This window comes from Plectropomus leopardus, chromosome 15 (assembly GCF_008729295.1).
Source record: "Plectropomus leopardus isolate mb chromosome 15, YSFRI_Pleo_2.0, whole genome shotgun sequence".
Taxonomy (NCBI): Eukaryota; Metazoa; Chordata; class Actinopteri; order Perciformes; family Serranidae; genus Plectropomus; species Plectropomus leopardus.
In genome coordinates, this window is record NC_056477.1 from 2,253,016 (window position 1) to 2,280,883 (window position 27,868).

The 27,868-nt window shown below is 41.4% G+C and overlaps 1 protein-coding gene across 1 annotated transcript in view; it reads left to right on the top strand.

Annotated features, from left to right (window-relative positions):
* Positions 1-2,913: 2,913 nt before the first annotated feature.
* Positions 2,914-27,868, top strand: part of LOC121954762 (pro-neuregulin-3, membrane-bound isoform) — a 429,094-nt gene continuing 404,139 nt past the window's right edge. Inside the window, exon 1 of the mRNA XM_042502457.1 lies at positions 2,914-3,637. Coding sequence (XP_042358391.1) covers positions 2,914-3,637 — 724 coding nt within the window. The remainder of the gene's footprint in view (positions 3,638-27,868) is intronic.

The window sequence follows — 27,868 nt, forward strand, 5'->3', positions numbered from 1 at the left end:
ATCCTGCTGTCAGCTTGAACTGTCAGTCACAACCTGAAGTTTATATTTAGACTCATAGTTTTATTTTTAAGCTTTTACCGGAGACTCATGAAATCTTGTTTGTTCCCATGAAATCTTTTGTTCCTTAGAATCAATGTGTCTTGTTAAGCAAGAGAACGACCAGCCTTGAAGGACAATCAATCACCTAACAAATGTAAATGCAGACATGCTATAATACAACCGAACCTGCTTTGCTGTGCAGCTCAGAATGTTAACAGAGATATCCTATAGTACTAGAAACATGGGGCTGCTGCAACTGGCCCCTGGCCTCCTGTCACTTTGCAAAAGTGGCCCCTAAGCAAAACAACTTGAGTGATATGCACATTAGAGTAATAGTGCCATTAACTGTAAAATATGTAACTGAAGTATATCAGTTTGAGATTCCTCATCACGGCTGCATGTGTTTTGTGCTGTTGTCTCTCTCTGTTGCAGATCTGCCCAGGTGTGCTGCGTTACCTAACAAAGTGCATTGCACCTGGTAGGGAAGGAGGTCCTTCAAACTGTCTGTCCCAGCAGCAGAGGGGAAAGACTCTAAGGTTTGGACTGTAAGTCTTGTTTTTCTCTCCATCTATGATTTTTATTGTCTTCTTTGCATGTTGTTATTAACAAATCCTATTTTGACTGATTTAAAGGTATCTTATGTGATTTAATAAAAGACAGTTTTTCACATAATACATGCAGTTTTAATGGCCTTGCATTCCTGAGCAAGTCCCAGTGTATTGACATGAATACTAAACATGGCATTAAATACTGTTAAATTTGGTCTCTGGCCTGATAATCCATTCCGCCTTTTTCCCCAGTCTCCTCTCTGATGCTGTGCGGTGGGCGGGGCCGGGTGAGTGACGGCTCCTGCATTGTGCCTTTGCTCTGATCCGTCTGGGACTCGTGCTTCTCGCTGGTAACTGCCTCATCTACCGCTGCAGAGCTCTGTGTCCCTCTCCCCCCACCCACTCTCATTATCTTTATCTGTACACACACCTCCACTCCTCTTCTCCCCTTTTTTTCTAGTTTTCTGTATGCATTCTGCATCTTTACTCACTCCCCTCCCTGCTAACGGAGGTGGGCAAGCTTCCCAGTGCTGGTGCATCTAGCAGGTGCAGCCTCTTTCTCTCCTCCTCCCTCCCTCCCTTCCTCTCTCTCCTCCCTTGCTCCACCAGTGTGCACACTCGGCTCTGTCTGTGCCTGCGTTTTTTTCCCTCTTCTCATTCGTTCTCTGTCTCTCAGCGGCGGCAGCTCAGGGAGGCAGCTGTATGTGCGTCTGCATAACAATTGCCACAGGTAAAGACAGCTGCATCGTCGGATGTTGCCAACCCCACAGGGGGTTAGGGAGCCTTTGCCGCTGCGGTTGCAAGTTCTCATCCCAGCGCGAGGTGCACATTTCTAATCATCTCCAAGAAAGCATCCTGGAGGGAAGGACGAGCGGAGGATCCCAGCAACCCGACCAACAAATCACAAGCTGACTCGAAAGAGCGCAGGCTTTCAGGGACTGAGGAGAAAGCACCACTCAGAGAGAGAGAAGAGAATCTGTGGGATATTTTTAAACATTGTAGCCTCCTGTTAGTGTTTTTGCTCTTGTCTTTTGCTTTCTGCTCTTTTGGTTTCAATCATTTCCATCCACTCCCTGCCTCTCATCCTCTTCCTCTCTCTCATTTTATCTGTCTGTGGCGGAATGTTCCCTGCAAATAGATGAGAAGAGGCTTTCTGTGCGCTTGCTGCAGTATTAACGGACAATGTACTGAGACAGCAGGGCGCTGAGCGGACAGCTTGGGGAAATCTGATCCACAGCCGGCTGGAGAAGGAGCAGGATCACGCGTCGCAGTTGCAGATTTATCCGCCCTGTGATACCACTGCGTGACTACACCCCTTATTCTTTTTTGCCGCCCCCCCTCCCTCTCACAATCCTCATCCAAAGTGTTGCTTTTTGACTGGATCAGGAACCTTAATTGGATTCTACTGCTTCATTTTCAGCCTCACTGGAATTTAGAGCGCACCACAACGGAAGCAAAGTGGGATCCAAAGAGTCAAAAATAAAAATATCCTCATCAAAGGGGAGGCTAGTTGAAAAGCAACAAAGACAGTGGATAATCCAAGGAGCGCGGACAGACGCATCAGCGACAGATCTCTTGCTCTCTTTCAGTTACGAAAGAGATAGATTTTAGGAGCTGAGGGACGCTGACTCGGCTAAAGCTGTTGGAACAGGCTGCATCGGGAAACATCTTTCTTTTTTTTTTTTGGTCCTGCACAGGGTGGGGAGGCGACAAGACCCACCCTGCAAGTTTCACTCCCCTGATTAGACAATACCGTCCCATCTTGGATCGTGCTTGGAGGGGACATATATGCATGATCAGTGGAAATAGCTGTGGATTTTTTGCTGCAGTGACATCTGAGCACTGATGCCACAGATTCCTCACATGCACAAATGTAAAGCCGTTCCTTCCCACCCATCTCTCCCTCCAGTCCCTCTTTCTCTCCGTTAGAAGCATCACTTCTTCTTCTTCTTCTTCTCTGGCTTTACCCTGCTGAGAACATTTAAGTTCACTGTTACTTCAGTTGGACATCGGGAGTTGGGCAGGACTAAACGCGGACTAATCGGCCGATTATCCGTCTACGCCAGCTCTCCCATTTCTCACTGGGTGTCTCTGAGTGTGAGTGTGTGTGCTTGTGTGTTTGTGATTGCGTGTCTGCATGTACCTCCTGCACCCCTCCCCTCCTCTCTATCCTTGGATTACATATTTGTGTACGTGTTACTGAGCATCCAATTCCCGTGAGGTATTTTTGTATCCATTTTCTTCACCTTGTCTCCTTTCAGAATCTGGCATTGTTGGGAACCTTTCTGCCATGTGCTACCGATGCTTATCACAGGGTTAACCCTCAATGAGCCATAACGGACGGCAGGGAAGGATGAGCGAGTGTTCTGGAGCAGCTGTTTCCGGGGCGGTGATCCTGGAGGAACCTGAGGGTTCAGGGGCTACAGGGGGCCGCGGCGAGGGCCAGGCCCAGGATCAGGGTCCCTTTCGCTGTGCGGTTTGGCCTCGCCAGCAGACATGGCTGTGTGTGGTCCCCTTAGTTATCGGCTTCATTGGCCTTGGATTGAGCCTGATGCTGCTGAAATGGATTGTTGTTGGTACAGTGCGGGATTATGTGCCGACAGACCTCGTGGATGCTAATCGAATAGGCCAGGATCCTATCTTCCTCTCTAAGCCAAGCGGGATTCCCAAGAGTCCTGATACTACCACCACCACAACTACTCCTACAGTTGATGGTGGGAACCCCACACCTAGAACTGTAACTGTTGCGAAAGGAAGAACTCGTACCACTACTACCACCACGACTATAAGCCCTAGAGGTGGAGGAGCCTCAGGTAGCCAAGTAACTCCTCGGAATCCTGGAAATCGTAACGGACGTGGACCATCGGGTTTTACTACGACCACTGCAGCACCACGGACAACTTTCATAATTGGGGCGGCCACATCTAGCCCGTCGCCGTCAAATCCAACTGTACTCCACGACTCTACGCAGATGTGGACCCTGGAGCATACTACTACTGAGACCGTCTCCACCACGCTCACCACCCGCTCCCACGGACACCGCAAAACACGTAAGTCACTTTTATTATTACTTTTATAAGCTTTGCAATATGTTCTTGTATCATCAGAATGATTTGTTTCATGGCTTGAAACACAAATGGAGGTATTTGGTCTTTGAAAACTTTGTGAGTCAGCTTGGTTGAATCGATTAAAAACATACCACAGGTGTGTCATAGGTTTGCCCATTGGTTGGTTCTGTATCATCAACGCTGATATTTGAAATTTGATTTGTGTCTGACAATGTTGGAATTTCATGTTTCTTTAAGGCCATTTGGCTTGTGGTTAACATGTGTAATTGGCACCTATGTAGACTAAGAGTTGCAGAAAAGTGATCAATAGCATTGATAGGTACGGGAAAGCAGTGTGAACTATTGCAGGAGACAATAATCAATCTCTCTGCTATGGATGGTTGATCTGTTTCATTGGTGCATCTTGTGCTGAAGGCATAGTAAGCAGCAACATAGGATGAGTTTAAAATGGTGGTACATATAGAATGTTACAACTTTGACCTTAAAGTGATTATTTTGAAGATTTCCATTGAAATGGTTGTCTTATATTTCATTATCTATGATTAAAGGTGGTACGTCAGTGATGAAGGAGTCTATGATCCAATGATGCAAGCCTTTACATTAGCAGTGTTACGAACTGGGTGTCTGTGGCAACATTCCTGAGAAAATCCCAAGTGACGCACAGTCATTAATAATCAGCTCTCACACACAAAAAAACATACATACATGCACACACTCACATAATCTGTGCTGTGGTAACCCTTTCATCTCACCAGCTGCAGGGCTCATGAAACAGGCATGTGTAAATAAATTCTCATTTCAAGTCTTAGTCTGCCGACAAACACTTAGCAATTACCACTTGCCAGAGGTCCCACCCCAGAGAACGGAACCTATATTTTCCATATTGTAACTTTAAACAGAAAATGTTTGCATGGTATTTGGTGATGTTTTGAGTAAGGTGATGTTTGCAGCACATAAAGTGGACAAGGGTTGGTGCAAACCATCAGTGATGTTTGCAGATGCATTGAGCAATCTAGTTAATGCAATGTGATAACGGTGATATACGTGTGTGTTCGGGAAGAATAAGATCAAGTTATAACAATAACTGAGACATAAGACTGTTTTTATTTACCTGCTGCAGCCTCAAAGCTTCGAAGTTGGAGTAATGAGGTGTTGTTTTGTTCCTGGAAACCTCCAAACATTCTAGATTCTTATAATTTTGTGACACTAACAAGCTAACTGAGGCGCCCGTGAACTGATCTTTTGTTGCATCTGGACTGACTCTTAAAGAAAACTCATCTCTTAATGAATGCTGACTCTTCTTCTTTCACCATCTTTGTCCTTGACTCAAGTCATGCTATGCACACGTGCTATTGATTGGTGCTACAGGCATTTTCTTGCAGCGATCAATGACACACAGACACACACACACATACTGGAAAGGTACACACAGCTTCCACCATGATAAATCTCTCTGCTCTCAAAATGGTGTCATGTTGTGTGCTGGACTTCCCTCTGCTTGTGATGTTCGTCTCTGATCTGGGCTTGGGTCCATGCAGACAGACAGGTGATATTTTTATCTACATGACCTCATGCTTTTTCACATGTCTGCAGTGATAAAAAGCTCACAAGTCAGCAAGAATTTGTAAAAAATACATGTGGTACAGGAACCTTACATACTGTTAACCTTGTCTTGTAGTAATTTTACATTCCTATTGCCATGATATCGTAGCACTTAATGCTAAAGTCTGGAGCAATTAGGCATGATAAATGCATATGCTGTATGTTATGAATTCATTTGCACTGACAAAAATTGCACTGTAGTGGCATGCAGGCATAAGAATTGTTGCTATGTTCTCATCACACAGGCTGCTGTTATGTATGATATGCACGATAGCTGCCATTTATTGAATTATTTATAATTACATGATGGCAGCCATATATTTAATCATTGATAAACTAAATCAACCCATTCCTCCTGCTGTAGCTTGTGTTCGACTGTGAAGGTGCGGCTGCTCCTTTTGTGCCTGAGATAATGAAAACGTCCCCCGATTACACCAGAGACCAGGGAACGCTCCCTCTGATAATTAGAAACATCGGGGAAAAATTGTGTATCATTTCATTACCAGGAGGAAAAATGGGGGCCATTCATCATTGTCCATTCTTTTATTAATTAACCATTAAAAAAAAAAAAGTAATTTCTCCAGCAAATGCTCATGAAAACCATTAAGGTTCATTGATAGATATCCACTGGAAAATGTCACTCCTTCCCCGGCTTGCCTGAGAAAGTTCTACCACTACAGAATAGCCCAGTCGTTCGATAATCCTAAACACCCTTCACCCTCCCACCCCTTTTATTCTGCCACCCACATGCTGCTTTGATTTGAAAAGGCCATCATTTTCACATCAACTAAACATTATGTGTGAATGTGTTATGCGGTATTACTGCATTGCCTGTGTTGGCTTGTGCTCAGAAACTGAGAAAATTCTATTAATGTAAGTATAGTAGGCCATCTGTGTGCTCTTATTGATGCTGTTGCCTTCTTTGTGGGTCATAATGGAAACGGACATAGATTATATCGCATTCTCACTGTTCTGATTCAGCCTATAGAGTTGAGAAGCAGCGTGAGTCGTTAAGTATTTTTTGCTATTGTAAATATTTCTGAACACAGCTTATAACCTTTTGTCCCGATGACTCAACTTCTTCATAGCCATCCAAGCCTTGGAAAAGCTCCAACTGCTAGTCAGCTCTTTTTAAGAAAGTGAACGTCACTTTTACCTCCAGAAACCCTGGTGTGGTGTCGCTTTGCTGGTATTTGGTGACATTCTAGCTTGTATAACTGTCAAAAAGTCAAGATCTGACAACTATGGGAGGATATACTAGCTGAGACGTCTTACTCTTGGCAAATGTCACTTTGAAACCATGATTGACGTATCTAAATCTGTCGGACCTTACAAAATCTCGAGATATCACTGTGCTGGATGTAAGCTGCAGAGTGAAGCGGAGATCTGGGAAAGATGATACCATTACAGGGAGCCAAGTGACCTCCGCACTGCAGGGCAAAATGTCAGGTGATGCATCAGCGATAATGTCAGTTGGATCAAGCAAACAGAAAAACGCAACCTTGCCCCTATCAGTCACCCCTCTTAAGATTGCAAGTAATTATCATTAATGCAGTAATGCTTTGTATAAACCGAGATATAAATAAATGATTAATGAGAAACCGAGGAAGGGGATTGGAAATATTTCTGTCTCAAGGTTCAAGTGTTCACACTTTTCTGCTTTGCAAATTAATAAGTAAATAAAACTGTGTATAAGTAAATATTGAGGGCTACAAAGCTTTAAATAATGACGAGAAGGCACTGGGACTGTATTTGTTGTGTGATATGATCCTATAAAGGAGACACAAAAGAAAGAAAATAAGATGGACTGCAGATTCTGGTCTGTGATTGTAGATTATGACATGATTTCCGGGTCCATGCTTCCAAAGATGTTCTGCTGCAGTCTGAGGGCTTTGTCTCCATGCTGAGCCACTCAGCGGGATTAGGTTTCAGTCAGACAGTGGCCCTGAAACCTAAATCCAGATTAGCAGGCCATCGCCATGACGGTGGAAGCAACAGAATTACATTAGCCCACCTATCAGTCACACACACTCTACATGGGCTTACAAGCAGCCTGACTGCTGAAGGACTGATGTGATAGATGCTCTTCTGTGGTGTGTTTTTCTTCAAATGATGCTAAGGTGACATGTTAAGGGCATTTTCTCAAAACTGTGTTTCGGGATCCCTCATTGGTACATTGAAGAGACGTACTGAGATGCTTCACCCATATTTTAACACAAAAATCAGTGCAATGTAGTATAGTGCACACAGTGCAGTGGTGCTTTTTACTGGTTTTTTTGTGACAGCAGGGAAGTTGTATTTTTTATTAGTGTTTCTGGCATTTCCAGCTGAGTCATGCACTTTGACCAAACGTCACTGTGAATTACTCGTGGCAAAATGCTTTAAAAAATACCACAGGACAAATGTATCAGATAAAGCATAAACTCTAAAACTGATGACTGCACTGATTGTCTAAACATGCAATTTTTCAGCAAAAAAAACTTGCAAAAATGGCATATTGCTTCAGCCAGAACTCTTTATGGGCATGCTATTCTTTATGATCAGTATATTGCTCAAAATATGAAAATCTTGCTCAGAAAGCCAGGATGATTTGGGGCTTATATTAGCAAAATGCCCTGATCACTGAACCGATACATCAGTCTGGACTGATGTATTGGTTCGGTGATCAACAATCCAACATTATTGATGCGTTGGATCATGAAAACATGGATTCATATCTTCATCTTGCAGATTCGCCTTTATTTTGAAATCCCCATGGCACATCTCTGTCCCCATTTCTGCTCAGGCTTCTACCTTCCTAACTGTGATTTTGGATTTTTGCATGATAGCAAAAGAAATGGCCTGCCTTACTCTGTCTACCAGCGCAGACACTGGAAAATTACATTTACTACTATTCAAGTTTCCTTAACAGTACGGCAGTTTCACTACTGCTGAAGTTCTTCTTCTTACAGCTTTTTTTTGGGAGCATCTCTCTTTTTTCTTTAGCATGTGCCAGAGTCTTTGCACACAGAACAACATCTGCCCAAATAAAGTGTTTAAAGGGCATTACCTTTGCTAGTACGTGAAGTGGGAGTCATTATTGAGCACACCTTGGTTAGATGGTCAATGTTTGGTGCATCTGGTTTTGACTTATCTCTTTTTGTCTCTTTATAGAAAATTAAGAGAAAATTTAAGAGAAATTTAAGAGAATGTTGCTACATGAGGTCTCTTGTCCCAGTCAGTTGCAGGTCCCTGAATCAGTTCGAAAGAAAATCAAGTTGTGGCAGATGTTGTGATATCTGCAATTAGCGTAATGTTGTTCGCTTTACTAAAAGTATGTCTGTAAATTCTTATTTTTGTCATTTCAGTTCTTCTACCAGACAGAAAATTCACTTCAGCTTTCACCACCGCTGGCCAACAGTGAGGGCATCAGTGTACATGGTTGTGTTGTGCTAATCATCTCATAGGGAGAGATTTTAGGCTTTTAACCAGATTTTAGGTTTTAAACAAGATTGTAGAGTTCACAATCTTTGCACTTGGATTAGTTCTCTGTGAGCTGCTTAGTAACAAGTTCCCTATGGGGTTTTTCTATGTATGCATGTGTGTGTGTCTGTGCACGCCGCCTATGCACATGCTCACACGCATGTACACACTGGTGTCCACAGAAGCAAACGTCTGTATGTGTGTCTATACGTGTTGAATGTGTGTGACCTAGCGGTGACCTCGTGTGTGAATGAGAGCTGAAATCAGCACCATCCTTGAAGTCTGATTGCTTCCCTGTGGCTGAAAGAGCTTTTTAGGACAAAAATACAGCTTTTGAGTGGAAGCTATAGGTGGAAAAAAATAGTGTCTGAAATATGGCATAACTAAATTGCGACACTTGATGGTATGGGTGAAAGAGGGGTCACTGAACCTGTTATATATATTCATGACTATTGAATTCATATGAAGGCAGGATCTTGAAATAATGCATGACCATTGAGCAGTCTTTAGGTGGTATTTTGCAGTTTCATTTTGGTGTCACTATGCAAAAATCACATTGTAAACACTGATCATATTATAATGCAAGTGTTTCTGAGAGAAAACTATATTTGTGCACCTCCTTGACTCGGTGACGGGAGACTTTGGCCAATCACAGGTCATTTTAGAAGAATGTGTTCCTCTTGGCTGATCTACAGATGCAGATGTGCCTGCATATCCCTTCAGTGCAAGCGTTTACAGAAAATAAATAAATTAATAAGAAAAATAAAAGGAGTGAGCCGACCCCCAGGGGCTCCAAAAATTGGGTTTATTGTGGGATTATATGTTGCAAATCAAGTTGTGTTTAATCAAATTATGTTAAAAACGGGACCCAGTAAAAAGTAAATCAGTTCATGATTTTAGATAAGATTAAAATACTTGTAACTTACATTTTTTTACAGTGTATTCTGCTCTTAATATCCAACCAGTTCATAAATTCTGTGGTAAGCCATGATGCATAGTTATAGGGTTCTTGAATGGATTCCAAGCACAACTTGGCCTGTTCCCCATCTCAGGAGTCTTGTAATCAAAATGTCTGGGAACCTTGCGTTTGCATTTCCATTCATCTGGATGATAAACACCCATGCTTTCCTCATGTTCCACTTCATTTCAGTGCCAAGATAACTCATAAGCAATCGCATGAGTCGTTCCTAAAAGATCAAGGCATTTATTTTAATTGCAATGCACTTCAGTCACTTACCCATGATGCGGTTCTTGAGACTGCTGTGCCTGACCACTAACCGAATGCATCAAAAACCTGTCATGCCGTCCCGATTAGAGTTTTAATTTGGGGAAGATGCTGTGAGAATAAAGTTTAGCGTCACTTTGATTCATTCTGATGAAATGTCTTGCAGGGGGAAGTGTGATGAAATATTAATGGTGTGAAAGAGAAACATGTTCAATATGTAGCGGAAAGTGTAAATAATTGAGGATGGCCCTTTGACGAATTATCCCTTGCTGAGCAATTCCCCGTGCATGCATATTCCTTCAGTGAATGAAGGTGTTCAGGGTGTCTTCGTTACCGAATGAGTGTTTTCGCTGGTGGAAAAAAAAGTCGAAAGGCGTTATTTTTTTAAATTTCTCTGAAAATTGCTTCACGACTGCCAAGGTTGAAATTCTCCATCTGCCCCTCTTCTCTCATTTACTGCGCTGTTCTCCCTCCTCTCCCCGGCACATCTATCAGCCTGGTCCAGATGATTATGAAGTACAAAGTGGTTAAATGCTGCTGCTAACTTCAGAGGGGCTTTTAATAATGAATTCAGGTTTAAGCTGCCTTGATTAGATGAGGCTTGTTCCATTTCATTGGAGCCAGTGGCGGGGGAAGGTAGCGAGATGTAAGAGGAGTTAATTCCTTTTCTGGGATTCACCTGCCTGCCGTCGGCTCTCCAGAGAAGTCTGCCACCTGCGAGCTAACTGCTCCAGTGTCCCTGTTCTCTGAGGTGTTTGTTTGGACCGCTCAGGGGAAATGAGATTCTTGTTCAGACAATAAAGACAACCTTCAGACGGCTTACTAAAAAAAGAGGGCACTTATATTAACAGCACAGGACATTGTAAGAGTTCATCCATTCATACGGCCGCTAGGGTTCCTTCTGGGGGTGTTATCAGCTGAAGCCTCCTTTTTGCGTGTCATAATGCCGTACTTGGTGCTATCTGGCTGACCGGCAGTGTATCAGCACTGCAAAAAGTATCATTCATCTGTGTCACAAACTGACGCTGCTTGGTGGCGTATCATACTGCCATGGAAGGTGGCTTTTAGCGCCGGTATCTTACGCTAAGATCGCGTACAAAACAACACTTTTTGACGACTTCGGAGAGAGAGCAGGCTGGCCTGACTCATGCCTTCATCACCAGGTTATATGCCAAACCCCTAAATGTCTGCTCTGTCTTAACCTTTTCAAGGATTAATTTCCTAATTGATATTTAACAGGCATAAATTCATCATCTCTTGGGTTACACATTCATATGGAGGTTTTCTTGATAAAAACACCTGTTTTGTGATCGTGCCAGTTATTGTCAAAGAGCAGCATCTAATCCATAAATGTCTTGTCTTTACCCAGAAAGATTTCATAACACAGGATGTAAATTAAGCCCCAAACCTAATATTTTGCTTCAACATTTTATGATGCATCAGGGAGCTTATAAGAAGTGCATATTGATTTTTGTGGGTTATTTAATAAGAAAGGTTTCCAAAGAGGCAATAATCTACAGCCCCCTTCTCCCGGAGCCCACCTTTGGCTCCCTCTCTTATTAAATCTGTCAGCTGGCCTACAGCAGCAAACCGTTTAACACAAGTAAGCAAATAAATAGCAGACTGTTATGAGTTCAACCATAGCCAACAGCTAGTGTTGCAGCTTGTTTCTCTGTAGTTATTTCAGAGGAGTGTGGGTCATGACAGATAAGGGCAGGAGGCTCCAACGACCTAACCGAGCTGTGGACGCACCAGAGAGAAAGGTCATTTGTTTAAATGTTGAAAATTATTGTTCAAGTGTGTTTTTCATGTGATTGAAATTATGACACTTTACAGAAGAAAATGTGGAAATCATTTATTGTTAAAACTTGTTTGGGAGAAGGTCAAGTTGCAAAGAGTCTGACTTTGACACCAGAGACCGCTGTTGGTCTTTGTCTCCCTCAGCTAACATTGGTTCATTACAACCAAGGCCAAATTCTCTCCTGTCTTATCAACCAAGTAGCTTTAGTTACCTAAACTTACCAGACTGTAACCACAGATGTGCAGCATCTTCAAAGGCAATGCCTCATCGTCCATAAAAAATATCAAAAGTTTTTGACCCACAGGTGCACCTTGAAAGACCATACTATATTGCATCATTGTTTGAACGCACCTCGCCAAGCTACAGCTGCTGCAACCTCGGTGGCTACAGGCAAGCAAAAATGAGAGAACACCCAAAGAGAACACCCTCCTCCGTCTTTTTTATCAGTTCAGGGGCCCTTAGCCTGGAAATATAATATGCAATGTTTGTCAACTGACATAGACATTAACTTTAGCTGATCTGAGCCAAGTGACACAGTTTGACCTTTGCTGGTTATTTTCTTCAAGCATGAAATATTCACCACTGATGCATCGGTCTGAAGAAAAGCCTCTCCCTCTGCCTTCTGCTTATTATGCTGCTGGCACCTGGCAGTAAACAATGCTATTAGTGAAGATAAAATGCTTAGACAGTGATTATTTAACCTCAGTGTACACAGAACTAGCAGGGAGCCCAGCAATTCAGGCCTGTACCAGTTTCACTCAGATATGATTTTTATTTTTTTCAATGGCTGAGCTGTATGATTGAATTTTTTCCTCCTCTTCCATCCCTCTCTCTTTCCTCTCTCATGTCTCTTGCTGACTGCCTCTCAAGGTCAGCCTGTCTGATTCATATTACCGGTGCTCCTGCTGCTGATGTTGACTGGACTCAGGAGAGTCATTAAAAGTGGCTTTATACAAGAGAACTCTCAAAAGTTTGTTATCTTTTCCAACCAAAAGAACATCAGCATTTTAACAATTGAAATAAACACTCCCTGTTCTGTCGTTGCAGTAATTGCATTTGAACCTATTCAGCCAGAATGTAACATTATATAAGTACATTAACTCAAAGGGGCTCTATGCAAAATTCTGAGATTATGAGTTGTCTGCAGCAACACCTGTGGTTATTGGTGGCAATGGCAACCAATAACAATGGTAATTACAGGTGCCAGAGCAATGCAAAGAGGCTATTACAAAATGCAAATACATTAAATGGGTTTATTGCAAGAAGATTTGGTGACTGTCAACCCTATTTTTTAAATATAAATTAGTGACTAATAGGAACAGCAATACTTGCAATTGGTCAAATATTGAGCTGGTGGTCTTCAGCTGATTGTAGTGAAACATGCTGCAGTGTAACCACATCTATCTATCTATCTATCTATATTCAGAATGATTCACTTCTGAGCTTTTTTCCATGTCATTCTTTTTTCTTTCTTTTTTAAACTTCCTCCCTCTTTTCCCCTAATTTTTAGGGGATTTTCTAATACTTTTCACTGTTTTCTTTGTAATTTCTTGATTATTTCTTAAGTTGATCATTTTCTTCTTCCCATGCTTTTGAAATAAATTAAGGCAAAAACAAGCAATTCAAACAGACCTCTATGGCAGTCCATTGCAGCCTGTTTCTCTGTTGTTGTCTGCAGCCCTTTCACTCAATACAGGACCAATGTCAAAAATTGTTGTTCCCATTACTCACGTAGACACAAAAACATGCAGAAATAGGGTCTAGGTTCAAAAGTACCACCCTGTAGGGAAAAGATTTGAATACTTCTGTCAATGACTCAGTAAGTGTTTCAAAACTATTGTTTGTGTAAATGATCCTTTGAAATGCAAGCCTGACTAAAGAGCGCCTCGAGCTAATCTAACAAATCCGTTTTCCTGGCCAGTAATTTTGACATCAGCACCAGCAAGAGATCCTCCCTCTCGTTTAGTAATGCCTCTTTGTATGTGGGTGTGTCAGCGTCTGGTGGCACATTTTTCATGCACACATTATACGCGCCACCTCAGCCATCCTCTGCTCTGTAAGAGACGCAAGAGATATTGATCCCAATGTGATTGTATCCTGGTCTTTCGCCACTCAGCAGTTTAGCAGGCGGCCCTGCGAGCGAGTGGCCCTGCATTTGGGCGTGGGTTCTGATTATCCTGAGCTCGCTGCATTTTGCTGCGGTTATTTTTAGCTTCAAAGATTGTTGCCAGCTTCTCTCTGGGAGGCTGCGTGGAGCTGGCTTTTCTGGTGGAGGCCTTTGAGCTGACAGCGCTGGAGGAAATAGAACAAAGAAAGCACAGTGGAGATAGTCGAGACGGAGACTTTAGTGTCAGTGGAAGATGGTTTTATTTTGGAAACATTACAGTTAGGGAGGATTTAGAATGTTAAGCTCAGAGAAAAAATATTTCCTGTGTTGTATTTGTTTTGGGGATGCTGCAATTGTATCGTATCTTATTATGCTAAGTAACAGCAATTGGAGGCCTCAGTAATGTCAGTCTAAAGATGTAGGAGGCTATTTTCCAAGAAATCGGAGCTGTTAAACCGCACATTGCTTATTATGTTACCACATAGGAGGTTTCCAGAGGAAATAGGAAGCTTTGCAGAAGGTCAGTTTCACCTTGATGGAAAACACACCTCAATCACACACACACACACAAACATGCTGGTCCTTTCAGCTCTGTCCTTGAGGCAGATGGTTACATCATTTCTCTTTTGGAGCCTGGCATGGAGCATGTGTTTGCGCGTGTTTGTCTAGACGGTATCAGTAGCTTCAGTAACAGCTCAGTATTTATTATTCTGTCAACATGTTTCACCATATATCCTCCCATAAGCCTCCCAAAATCCTACAACTGCCTAAAATCCTTGAAACCTCCTAGAATCTTAGAAACTTCCTAAAATCCTAGAAAGTCCTAAAATTTTAGAAACATCCTGCAATCCTAGAAATGTCCTGAAATGTGAGAAATGTCCTAAAATCTGAAATATATCCTAAAATCAGAGAAATTTCCTGAAATCCTAGAAATGTCCTAAAATCCTAGAAATCGTTGAAATATCCTTAATCCTAAACGTCCAAAAATCCAAGAAACGTCTTCAAATCGAGGAAATGCCCTAAAATCCTAGAAATGCACTAAAATCATGGAAACATATATGGGGCTGCTGCAACTGGCCCCTGGCCTCCTGTCATTATGTAAAAGAGCCCCCTAAATAAAGCAGGTTGAGTATCCTTAAACTCTTGATCAGTAAAATGCTGGATTATAAATAGCTATTGTTTCCAAAACCCACAGTGACATCTTCAAATTGCTTCCTCAAACATAAAATATAGAAAAGCACTAAATTCTCACATTTCCACAAGCTGAAACCAGAAAATATATGGCATCCTCCTGTGAGAATGACTGCAATGTTTATCAAAATCCTTGTCGATTAGTTTTCTGTCACTCAAATAATCGTTTTAGCAGTAATGTCCTTCATCACTCTCACTCTACCTGTTCTCTCTTGTTCTGTTCCTTTCTCTTTCTGACTTCGGGACACTCCTGACAGCTGTCTCACAGAGACTTTCTGTGACAAGCCTTGTGAACTGGTGGGCTGTCTGCCTGGATATGTGTGTTTGGAAGAGACACAGATCTACTGATGACAGGTGGACTCCCTTGCCTTCTCTCCCGGGGCTGTGTGACTCAGGATTTTAGGGGACAAAGGGAGAGAAACAAGATGAAAAAAAACAAAGTATTGTATAACCTCCTGCAGTAGTACAAAAAAACAGACGGAGAGAGAGGGGTGGAAATGTGAGGTTTGAGTGTAGTGCATGAAGGAATGAGCTGAGACAAAAAAGGAGGAGAGGGGGAGTAAAAACAGAAGAATGGGGAGGGGGACATGCATTGAGGGGACAGGAGGAGAAATGTCTGGAGGAAACCTTTCTACTGGGCAAGATGAAGGCAAAAGGAAAACAGCCTTTCTCATCCATCTAGCAACACTGAGCTCTCTGCCTTCATTCTCCCTCCATCTTCTCCTCTCTGCCCACTCAGTTCATTTACATTTACATTACACCCAGCTGGAGTTGATTGGGTGGCAAGTGATGGATGGTGAGGTTCTAATGCTGTTTATAGAAATGGGCTCAGGGGGTTAGCAGTGTCAGCTGTTTGCGCGGTGGCGAGCACGGCCTGGTACAATACGGTTTGCTTGTTAGCAACTAACCTGCTAGTTGCAGCCTTGGCACATATATTTTAGGAATATTTTAATGTGTGCAGCTTGTCATAGTAACTAACTAGTTAGCATATGCAAAAAAAAAGTGACATTGCGATGACATGACCTGGGTTGGTTTTACAGAGGGAAATTATGCAGGACAGGATTAGTTCCTTGTGCAATATCTAACATCTCATTTGAAATTCATATAATAACCCACATTATAGTTTTATCATAATAATAAAAAAATATGCCCTATATCATCTGATAACAACAATAAATTTCATTAAAATCATAAAATTCATAAATTTCCATATGCACGCTGTAATTTGTGCAGAGCTCGTGTGTGAAAGCCAGACATGGCTGATCCAGGCAGGATTAATATCAGTGGATGCATCTGTGACACACAAAAAAATGACCCAACCTACCCTGTAGAAAGCAATGCTGTCAGAACAGTGTGTAATACGAGATAGTGGTTCATGCTGGGGCAAAAAAAAAAAAAAAATCTCTGTGATCTCCCTCGGATCACTGCCCAGACCTCAGACAATACACTGACTGCTAAAATGTAGCACATTATAACTGGACGATGTGGTTCACTGTCATCATTGTACTTGAATAGCTAAATAAAGCACCGCTTGTTTGTTATTCCTCGTCATTATTTTTATGCCTCTGTGCTCATGATAGCTGTGGTAAGAGGCATAATGTTTTTTGGTTGTCCGTACATCCATACGTCTGTACAGCCATACGTTATGTCCATACGTCTGTCCCTTTCTTGTAAACCTGATATCTAAAGAATGCTTTGATGGAATTTCTTGAAATTTTGTACAAACATCCTATTGGGCTGAAGGCCAAGGTCTGACGTGGTCAGAGGTCAGAGGCCAAGGTCACTGTGCCCTTATATGTCTCATTCTTGTGAGCATTATATCTCAAGAATACCTTGAGTTATTTTTTTTCTAATATGGCACAAAGGTACACCTGGAACCAAGGATGAACTGATTATATTTGATGGTAAAAGATCAAGGTCACTATGACCTTACATCCATCTCATTCTTGCAAACGTTATATCTCACAAACACCTTATGGTAATTTCTTTAAATTTGACAACCTGATCACTTAAAATCGGTGATAAACTAATTAGATTTTGGTGTGTAAAGGTCAAGGTCACTGTAACCTTGCATCCATCTCATTCTTGTAATAGCAATATCTCAAGAAGGCATCGAGGAAGTTTCCTTAAAATTGGCACAAACGTCCCCTCGACTCAAGAATGAACTGATTCTACAAAACAAGTTTTTGGCTATAACTCAAAAAGTCACAAGCTAATTAGAACAAAATTTTACACAGATGGAAGATACAGGATATAACACACAGGATATAACAATGAAATGCTGACATTTTGTACTCAAGAGGTCAAAGGTCAACTTAACTGTGACATCGTAATGGCCTTTACTCAGCATCGTATCTCAGAAACAGATACTGAATTAGTGACACTAATTCTGGGTGTCCACATTGAAACTGTGCTGATTGTACAGATCTGATCTGCTGCCGGGAGAAGACGTAAGCGAAGCATCCAGTGTTTTCAGAGACGTGGATATAAGCTGTAGTTATAACTTGAGCAGTGCACAGAGGCAAACAACTGCAAGGCAATTCTAGTTATTCCTGGTTTCCCATTGATGGATACAGTTATGATTGGTCCAGTTTTAGCAGGTACAGCACAATAACCGTGCATGCTTTTTTAAAAGAAAGAAATCATCACAAAAGTCTTGTGTTTGCAACAGTTCCTGCAGTTGTAACAAACACAAAGTCAGTAGAGAACACACTCTGCGGGGAAGCAGTACTTTTGGGGTTCTCAGCCATTATTGAATAGTCAGCTTGTAAAGTGGTTAGATATTGGTGTCCAGGTAAAACTCCTCCCAGCCAATATGTGTAGCACACACTGTGTGCACTGGGTGTTGCTAAAGTAGGTATGCATTTCTGTATGAGTCAAGTAAATGAAGACGAAGGACTGTGGAAGATGCGGTGTGACAGCTCTGCAGAGAGAGTCCAAGAATGAGTTAATAAAAGGAAACAGCAGGAACAGAGAGGAGAGTAAACCGAAAAAGTCCATCAATCCATCCTTTTTCTAGATCAGCCTTTGCTGTGCTGGGTTGCAGGGGGCTGATAGATACCACAGCACTGAATGCTGCGAGAGGCAGGAACACACTAGGTTTCTCAACAGGCTATCACACGGGAGAAACACACACAGAATAGATTCACACTAACAGAGTTTACAGTTCTGTATGTGTTTAGGCTGTGGGAGGAAGGTAGAGCACCCGTTGGAAATCCACAGAGAAAGGATTGACATAAGGCAGGTTGGGTTGATTTCAAACTAAAGACCTTGTGCTTTGAATTGCCAAACAGAATGCTAACAGTGGAAAGTTTTCAAAACCAAACAGTGAGTTGGTTTGGAAAAGCCGTTAAGCGTCACTGGATTTTGTTCAGTGCCAGGCTTTTACGTTTGGGCAAATGCTGATCTAGAAACACGAGGTCAACGTTTTCACGACTAGAGTGATATAACTCAACATCTATGATATGTAATGAGACATTTGTGGTCTTCAGCAGTCCCCTGACGTTTACCATCATCATGAGGTTTGTGGTTTTGAGTAAAATATCTTTCTTAGACAGAAAGCCATGATGTGAAGTAATGGCATCCATGAACCTCTCAAAATGATTGTAATAACATTGGTGATCCCTTAACTTTCGCACTCGATGTAAAGATGTGGATCTACCGTTAGAATGACTGAAAGTTCAGTCAAAGCTCACTCAGTTTCGAGTTTGTCTCCTGGGGAAGGTCCTGTGTTTTGTGATCCATCTACGACCACAACCTGATTCTGACTGGACCGTTTGGGACCACCACTTACTTCTTTACTCCCAGCATCACATTGGTTACATGGCTGCAGCCATTTTGAAATGTACAAATAACCGACGTTACATGTGATGAGTGCAGATTTTGGTGCATTACTTTTCATAGGAAAACATAAGGATGGTACAGTGTTGTTTTTAGTGCTAATTAGCACATTTTAACGCTGGTTTTGTGCATACTAGACATTTTTGACAGTAATGTGTAAATGGCAACTACAGTTGTAATCTATTACAGAAAAACACTCTGCCCCACACTGTGTGACACACTTTTTCTGGCACTAAATGCTGCGCTGCCCATCAGGTTATAAAACTGCTCTGTGCACCTGTATGAATATAATTAGTAGTCTAGTAGCTTGTCTGTTGATGTCTGAGCCACAGATAGTTACATATGAGTGACATAATTAAAGACGCTGGCACACCACCTGCTGTGATGCACTGCTGGTTGGTTGCAAAATTGTGTAACTTTTTCGTCATCATCATTATAATTCCTTATGTTTTTTTGTTGTGTTACATAAAAAAGCGTTTTTACCCAGTTTGGAGCCAAGTGTGGCATCTAGTTCAGATGTGCTTCACTCCTGCGGAGATGAACACGTCAGAGTCATGAGCTGTCAACACTCCATCCGCCACTTGTCAGCTATGACTGATGTCCAATGCCCGCTCTCGCTCTCTCTCTTGTGTTCTCTCTGTTTCACAACTCACAAACACACACTAACTACAACACATGCACACCAACTTGCATGCGCGCACACGCACACACTCCCTCCCACTCAGACAGCTGGGGCGTCACTCTCCTGGCTCGGCGCCCTGAGAGGAACACGGAGAAAGATGGACAGGCAGGAGCTGTCAGCGAGGATGCAGGGACACGGACTAGGCTTCTCACTTCAAATAATGAACCACATGTGAAGCGTCAACTCAGCTGCAATTAGATCGGATGATAATTATCTCAGCACAAGTCACTCATCCTAATCAGGGTGTGAACTGCTTGTCGGGTAAGAGAGGATGTTAAGTAAAGTAAGAAGCAGAGACTGATTGTTTGAAGCCGCTGTGGAGTTTATAACAGGTTATCTTCTGTATTTATCAACCTGGACTTTATTTTCCCGTGATTTTGTGTCTGAGTGACTAACTGGAACAAATGTTGGTCTTGTATGTAGCAAAAGATCTGCAGGCGACAGCAGTGAAACAGACTGTAATGTAACTATTCAGTGTATTTGTGCACCATTACAGGCTCAGGTTGTTGGTTTAAGTGCACCTACAGAGATAGACCTTTTTTTGAACAGTTAAATCCTGTTTGTTCAATGAGAAACAAACTGCTATCACTAAACCCACCAGACTCCGAAATAAATACTAATTTTAACATTGCAAAACACAATTCATTCGAGTCAAAAGAAACAAATAAAACTCAAAAACGCCTTTTATCTTTTCCAACAATTACCAGATCTGCTTTGGTTGAAAAAAAAAACCCTTAAATCACCAAGTTGTGAAATGTGAAAATATGTTGGATCTATACATGCTAAAATTATTTTATTTCATTGGAGTCGGAGTTTGTTGTTTATGATGTTGTTTAACTTCTCTCATATCGACCATGTACAAATTACGGCCAGAATCACTCGGACTATAAACATGCCTTGCCATTTTTCCAAAACAACATTAAATGGAGGGAGAAACTGAATATATATTATATTCCAGATACTCTTTCACCAGAAACCAGACTCTGTTACCTTCTATTCTAACAAACCATAAAGGATGATAAAATATATGTGGCCTTGAATAAATATTTAAAAAATGGTTTGTAAACCATGAAAAAAACCTGAAAATAACATGAATTCATTATATTACATGCATCACTTTGTCACTTTGTCAGTCTTTTCTCAATTATCACTCCCTCGACCACCCTGTCTCCCTGTCAGTCTCTGAAACGTGTACGAGAAGGCGCATCAACTCAACCATGTATGACCTACATGAACGACAGCGCTGTATTATGCCCGTCTTATTCCCATTAGCGCTCCCTTTGACATTTGGCGAACTGCGTCACTGTAGTACCACCACACGTGTACGCTCTCCTATAAACTATATATTATATATCGAGTAAACTGACTCATGTGCCTTTTAAATTCTACATCAACGCCACAACATTAATAATAGATGCCTCTCTTCTCGTCATTGTGACACAATAGGCCTGTTAGTGGATGTCAGTGCACCGTAAGAGGAGCATGACAGTGTGGTTACGTTTGAACCCTCTCGCACATGTGTAAAGATGTTCATTCTGTATGCACGCTTTTTGCACCAATAAAAGGATTGTGCTGTTTCCACTCGAGTTGCATCACTATTTTGACATATTGTAATAATATTTCTCTCTCACTGTTGTGGAGGGGTTCATGCTGCACGTTTTCTTCACGTCTCCGTCTTTATATCTCATAGAGCTGTCAGAATTGAAGGACTCTAGTTGACGTCATGATATTTTAAATTGTATGTGAAGGATTGCATGTGTGGTTTTGTGTTAAAAATCTGTGCCAGCAAGATTTCATCTCATCCTAAAATAAGCTGTATGCAAAGCAAATGAAACGTCATCCGTGTTTCAGAGCGATGAGGTTTGGTCCAGTATTATGGTCTTAAAAACGCCTACCCGCTCATTTATACAGACGTCACACTGCACAGAGAGACCATTAACCTCATGAACAGAGCTTCAATGGGATTAATGTGACTTCACTACTGACCCTGTTCTCTCTCTGCCTCACTCCATCTCTCTCTGTGGCCCCTCCTCCGTCATGTTCTTCGCAACAACAAAACTCACCATTAAGCCTCTCTCTCAGTAGTAAAATGAGGAGATGAACGACATGTTGCAGATGTTTGTTCCCTGTTACGAAAGACTTTCTGCTGCCTCATCAGTGACACTCAGGATCACAATCTGCTTAATCTTTTGCCTTATATGTTTATTTCTATATGTGTTTTTAGTATGTGATTAAGTGCACTAATCCAAAGCATAGAAGAGCCTGTAATTCACACCACATGATCAAAATATTACACTTTAAGAAATAAGTCCAGATCAGAGTTTTGTTAGTTTTGTTTTTTTTCCTTATTCACCACACTCCCCTTCAAACCTTAGTGGTGTTACAATTCTCAAAACATGATCACAGAAACACCCTGACACTACATTAAAGTTTAAAAAAAATATGATTAAGTTTGTGAAACTGCAGTTAGTTAGGTTTAGGGTAAAAAAATAACAAAACAAATAAAACCTGGTTAGGTCTGGAAAATGATTGTGGATCCACCTAAAATATGTTTGTCATGTACACTACATAATCTCACACAAGTTCGTCAAGTACCTAGGTACATAAAGTTAAACATTGACATTTGGACAAATAATCATGAACAAGCAAAAGGTTTTCCTGTAAAAATGGTGCCGTTACTACAAATAACATATAAACTGTGCTTAATGTTAAGAAATTGCGATCAAATCTATTATTTTCAGTAAAATGACGAAGGTACAGTCTAATTTCTATCCTTGTTACTCCTGCAAATGTATGCTTGCCATTCCATCCCAGCTATGCATGCAATTTGATACAGCAGGCTTATTGGCGTGGTTGTGAGACTGAGATTCACATCATCCTGATTGTTACTGTTCGCGGTAATGGCTTTAATTGCCTTCCATCCTGATACAAACGGGCAAATTGAATGCTGCAGTGCTGCGATTAGAAGGTGGTGGAGTAACACTCACATGTCGTGATGTGTTGTCTTTCTAATCTCTACAACCATTTACATTATAATACACAACCCAACTTGTAATATACAGAACCACGAGACTACACATGAACCTAATTAAGGTTTTCTACACAAGTTTGCCAGCTGAGCTAACTGCAAAGAATATACAGCATTTAGTTTGCATGGTACATGCATTCTTTGCATGCTCCATCGTCCCTGTGCCGGGCTTTGACCTGGAAGTCAAACAGCATAAATTTGTAGAAAAATCAACAAAAAACAAAACAAGAAGAAGAAGGGAAGAAGACAAAACAAGACAATTGTACCAAGTAAAGCATAGAGTATGCACAAAATGTATACCCCCAAAAAAGTTAGCAACCTGTTCCACCTACTGTGGTGGAGTCGGACATACTTCCATCAGTAAATCGATTCTCTGGTGCTTGTATACTAAATCAAGGACAGTAGTCCCAATAATTGGCCTAATCGAGCTATAACTGTGGCTCCTCTTAACTCTGCACAGAAACGTACGAGTGTCTGAGTCCACTTTTATGAACACATACTGTTGGATGCCAGTCTGGATGAATGTTGTGTGCAGAATGAACTCACAGTTTGGGCAAATCTTGTGTCTACAATGACAGCTGTATGAAATTCTTTCCTTCTATTTACTTCCTTCTGTCTTCCCCTCCTTCTGTCCAGCCATCAGTCATCCTTTCATTTCCAACTCGCCTCCCTCTCTCCTCTGGCAGTAGAAATAAGGGCAAATGCCATCTTGCTTCTGGAACTTTCCTTCACACTCATTAGTGCCAGATACCCTTTGGCAACCAACATCCAAACACACATTAACCTTTACAGAAATGCTTTTTTTTTTTCTCCCCTTATTCTCCTCCCGCTTTCTTCTCTCTTTCTCCATCTTGCTGAGACTTTAATTTGCTGGATCACCCCTCTCCTCACAATCACTCCTCCACATTGTATTTGGCACCAGATAGGATCATGTGGGGTATTTTGGACAGCAGCTGTGTTGATGTATGGTGCGGATGTGAGGAATGGTCCAACCTATGGCGGTTACTGCTCCTTTGAGAGAAAGTGAGAGAAGTACATTGCACTGAGACTTTTGTGGCTGTGCTTTAATAAACAATGAGGTTACTGTGATTGATGGAGATATACATGTGTGTTGAGAGAATGTTTTCTAAAATAAAAGCATAAGGAGGCAGGTGTCAGTCTGTGTGGTGCATCCTATTTTAAGAATGACACAGCTCCAATTTACAGGGGTGTCCGATGCATAAACATAGCAAAACAGGCATTCCCATTTTTCAGGCACTTGCAAAAAAGAAGAAGCCTCTCAGTTTTTATAGTGTGACGTGTATGGTTTTCAGCAAGAACAGATAGTGAAAATGTAGTTTGAATGGTCATACTGACGTTGTACCTCCACCTTCAGGACAGTTTTGATGTCTATACCTGTCACAGACATGACAAAAGACAAATCTATCTGTTTTACTCAACCTTGCCTCTCTTTATTTCAAAATAAAAGCCCGCTGACAATGTTTCTGTCAACAGATTCCCCTCTGGTGTTAACACAAGGCTTTTTATTGTGAAATATTTTGCATGACTGTTTTGTTGACAATACAGTGGCTCGCATGACTTCATAAATGAGCAAAGCATGTGGAAATACAGTAGATACAACAGCATGCTGTACCGCTGTCAGTGTGAACACCACAAGCATGCATGATGCAGCAGTTCAGCATGATTGTCATGATGTGCTGCTTATGCATGCACTATGGATGTATATTTTTTTAAGCCTCAGGTGGATTTTATGAAGCACTACAATGAGTCCTAGTGAAGTCATGAACCTGGAAAGCCAGGGAGAGAGGCTCATTGAAGTAAAGTCTTAGACATTTATAAGGGTTACAAGATGAATTAAATATATACTTAGCAGGCTGTCTTCCTGACTGTCTGTGGTAGCAAAAGAGTCTCAAAGAGTGTCATACCTGCAGGCTGTACAAGTAAAGTCTGTTGAACCCCAGTGGAAAAATTCAGTCTCAAGTTTTCTCAAAAATACCCCAAACTTGGAGAGGAGTAGTTAACTCAATGAATTCAATCAGGTTGCTGTCAAGCTGTTTGAAGTATATATATAAAAAAATAAATTAAAATAATAAAATAATATTCTTAGGTTCTGATTCCCAAACTCTTTAGTGTGTTATGCACAAGTATGGCAGTCGTCGTTTTGCCATTGCACTGTTATATGTCTATCATAATTTCTCATGCCAGTCATGAAGAGAGCCAAGCTCCACCCCTGGAAGAGATAAATGCTCCTCATTTCCAAAGTCATTGTTTGTACTGGTGGTGTTCCATTGAAGCTATGATTGAACATGCCCAATTAACAGCCTGCCTCGACAAATCCCTTCAAGATATGTCGGAAGCAATTTAGCAAAGGACTCGCACTGTCTAAAATACTACAGTATGTACACCCCATTTACAAGAGTAAATTGTCAACTTGCCTGAAGGAAGTGGGATTTAATTACAACAACAGGTTGCATGCATGCTAGCTGACTTTAAATATGAGCGCTGCAGATGTGAAGGGTGTTTGTGGAGTACTTTGTAGGTGATTTTCCTTCAGCGTATCTCACTAATGCACTGCTGTGTGTTCCTGTCACCGTGAACAGCTCCGTTTCTGCAGGTGCTGTCACTGCTGGGTGTTTGGCAAATAGTTCAACCAGCTTCATACTCAGTCTTTGAATCTTTAACTCTGTCTCACTGTCTGTCTTTCACTCTGTGCAAGCTTTTTGAATCCCATTTGCTTATTTTTTTTTCACTCCCTTTACTTACAGTTATCTGTCTTACTTAAGCAAATTATTTTTTAGAAGGAAAGTTCTCATGCACTTTGGCTTAAAAATTGAACATCAAGGGTTCTCTTTGTTTTGGAAAGAGCAGTTAACAAAACGATGCTGCTCTTTGGCACTAAAGCTTCCTTGTGCGTTGAAATACATATTTTATCAACACCAAGTAATGCTGCAATAGCCCTTTGCTCCTGATTGCATTGTAACTAAGGATCAACAACAATCCTGTAGGAAATGTACTAAAGAAAGACTAAACATGAACCATAAGTGAAATTATAAAGCTATATATTCATCATCTTCTTCTTCTTCTTCTCTGTATTATTAATATTATCATCATTATTGTTTCACTAATGGATGTTTAGACACTTTGGATTTCACTTTGTGACAAAGTGAACAGGTATTAATCGTTAACCCTAAGGTGTAGTGATTTTCTTATTTTGCACAATGAATGGATAATACATTTATTGAAACTCGTATTTTATGCCTACATCTGCTAGTGGGCCTTTACGATAATAGCATGGGTAATATGATGTTAATATCACTACAGAATAGACCTGATGATCACTAGAACTATTTGGGGGAAAAAGTAGACTGATGCCCGTGTTGGTTATTGGCCAAATGAGATATTATCGACCAAAAATCCAATATAGTGCATCCCTAGTCTTGGCTTTCCACTTTTTTCCCGAACACCAAAACAAATGCTAATACCTGGTATAAATGAGCTCATAGATATGCACCGGGTACCCTGTGCATCCCTATCAGACGCCGAGAGGCGTGACGAAGCATTGGCGTTTGATGACCCTGAAATGAGAACAGGCTGCTTTGTCTAGTTATCTGTTTTTCTTCTTCTTTTTTGTGTCTTATTTTACATTCTGGCATTGCTCTGTCCGCCTCTTTTGTCTGCCTCCTCCACCAGCACCATCCCACATCCCGTATTCATTTTTCTCTTCGCCTGTTGCTGGGGGAGATGAAGCTGTCACACCAGGCTCTAATGACATAAAATCCACTCGACTTCTTCTCTCTCTCTCTCTCTCTCTCTCTCTCTCTCTCTCTCTCTCTCTCTCTCTCTCCCTCTCTCCCTCTATCCTTCCTCTCATCTCTCCATTCCTGTCTGTTCTCCCCTCCGTCTGGCTGCTCTGACCCCCACCTGGGCGTGGCAGGCTTCTGTCTCCGTCCCAGCCTTATTGGAGAGTGTTTGGGTGGAGTGGCAGTGAGAGGACCAGGGGGCCGGGGAGTGATGGATGGCCGTTCCTCTGGCCCCCTCCTTTCCATTCCCCGACCGCTCTCCTCTCATTGCCTTCCCGGGGCTGGGCTTTGCTGGTAATGGCTTGAAACATGATATGAGTCTAACCCGGTGTTTGCCGAGGGAGAGGGAAGGAGTCCCCTGGCTGGCCAGAGTAAAGCCTGGATCTGACAGGCTGAAGCAGAGAGAACCTCTGCAGCGAGCTGATTTACACTGTGGAAGGGCCGGGACAGGTGGGGGGAGACAGTGCACCAAGAATCCGTCTGAGAGAGAAGAAAGGGATGATGCACGGCAGGAAAAATGAATAAAACATATACAAAATGTGTGCAGTCACCATCTTTATATATTTATTTCAGGTTTTTACATCCAGTACTAAAAGGAGGAAAAAAATATTTATACACTAATCCTACAATTACATGCTGTTCTCTGTGTTGCCTCAACAAAGCAAGTTTTACATCCACAAGAAAGCATTTGTTGAAATCTCCCCTGATGGATTCATAAAAGCTTTTAACAGTCATACAATAACCATGTAGCCTCATTAACCCTTTAACAGGCACGTAACCACACATTTCTTTAGATTGAATTACTGCACTTAAAACTCAGCAAAATCTATTTTTGGCTGTTTGTCCTCATTCACCTCATTGACAAGAGTGTGTAACGTTGACTATATCCACTGGCTGACAATGTCGTAAAAACATATCAATGTATGAAAGAAGAAAAAATAATAACGGGGGTTTATTGCCAGAACGTTGCTCTTTTTCTCCAGATTGTAAGTAACGCTGAAAGTGAAGTCAGAATTATGTATTTTTTCCCTATTTGATGTTCTACACTGCCAAATTATGATTATATTTTTGATGAATGGCAGAAACATCACAGTGCGTCTATTTATTATACCAGAGAAAGTGTTTGAATGTTTTGTTGTGTTGCTCGATTACGGTAAACAGGAGTTTTTTTTACCTCATCATAAATATTGCAGCAGATCATAATGTAACATTAATTTCCAATTTCTTTTTTAGAGAAATTATATTCGTTTTATCTTACAATAGGCATATAATAAAACGATTTACTATTCACTTAATGAGCCTGGGCAAGTCAGAAAAGCACCAGTGAAATTAAAATGAGAAAAAGAAAATCTTAATGTAACTAATTGAAAACCAACATTACTGTGAAAAATTGCAAAATCCCAATGAATCTTCACCAACACAAACCCAGTGACGGTAAATCTAAATCCTTGTTCAATGTGCATTCATCTCCTGTC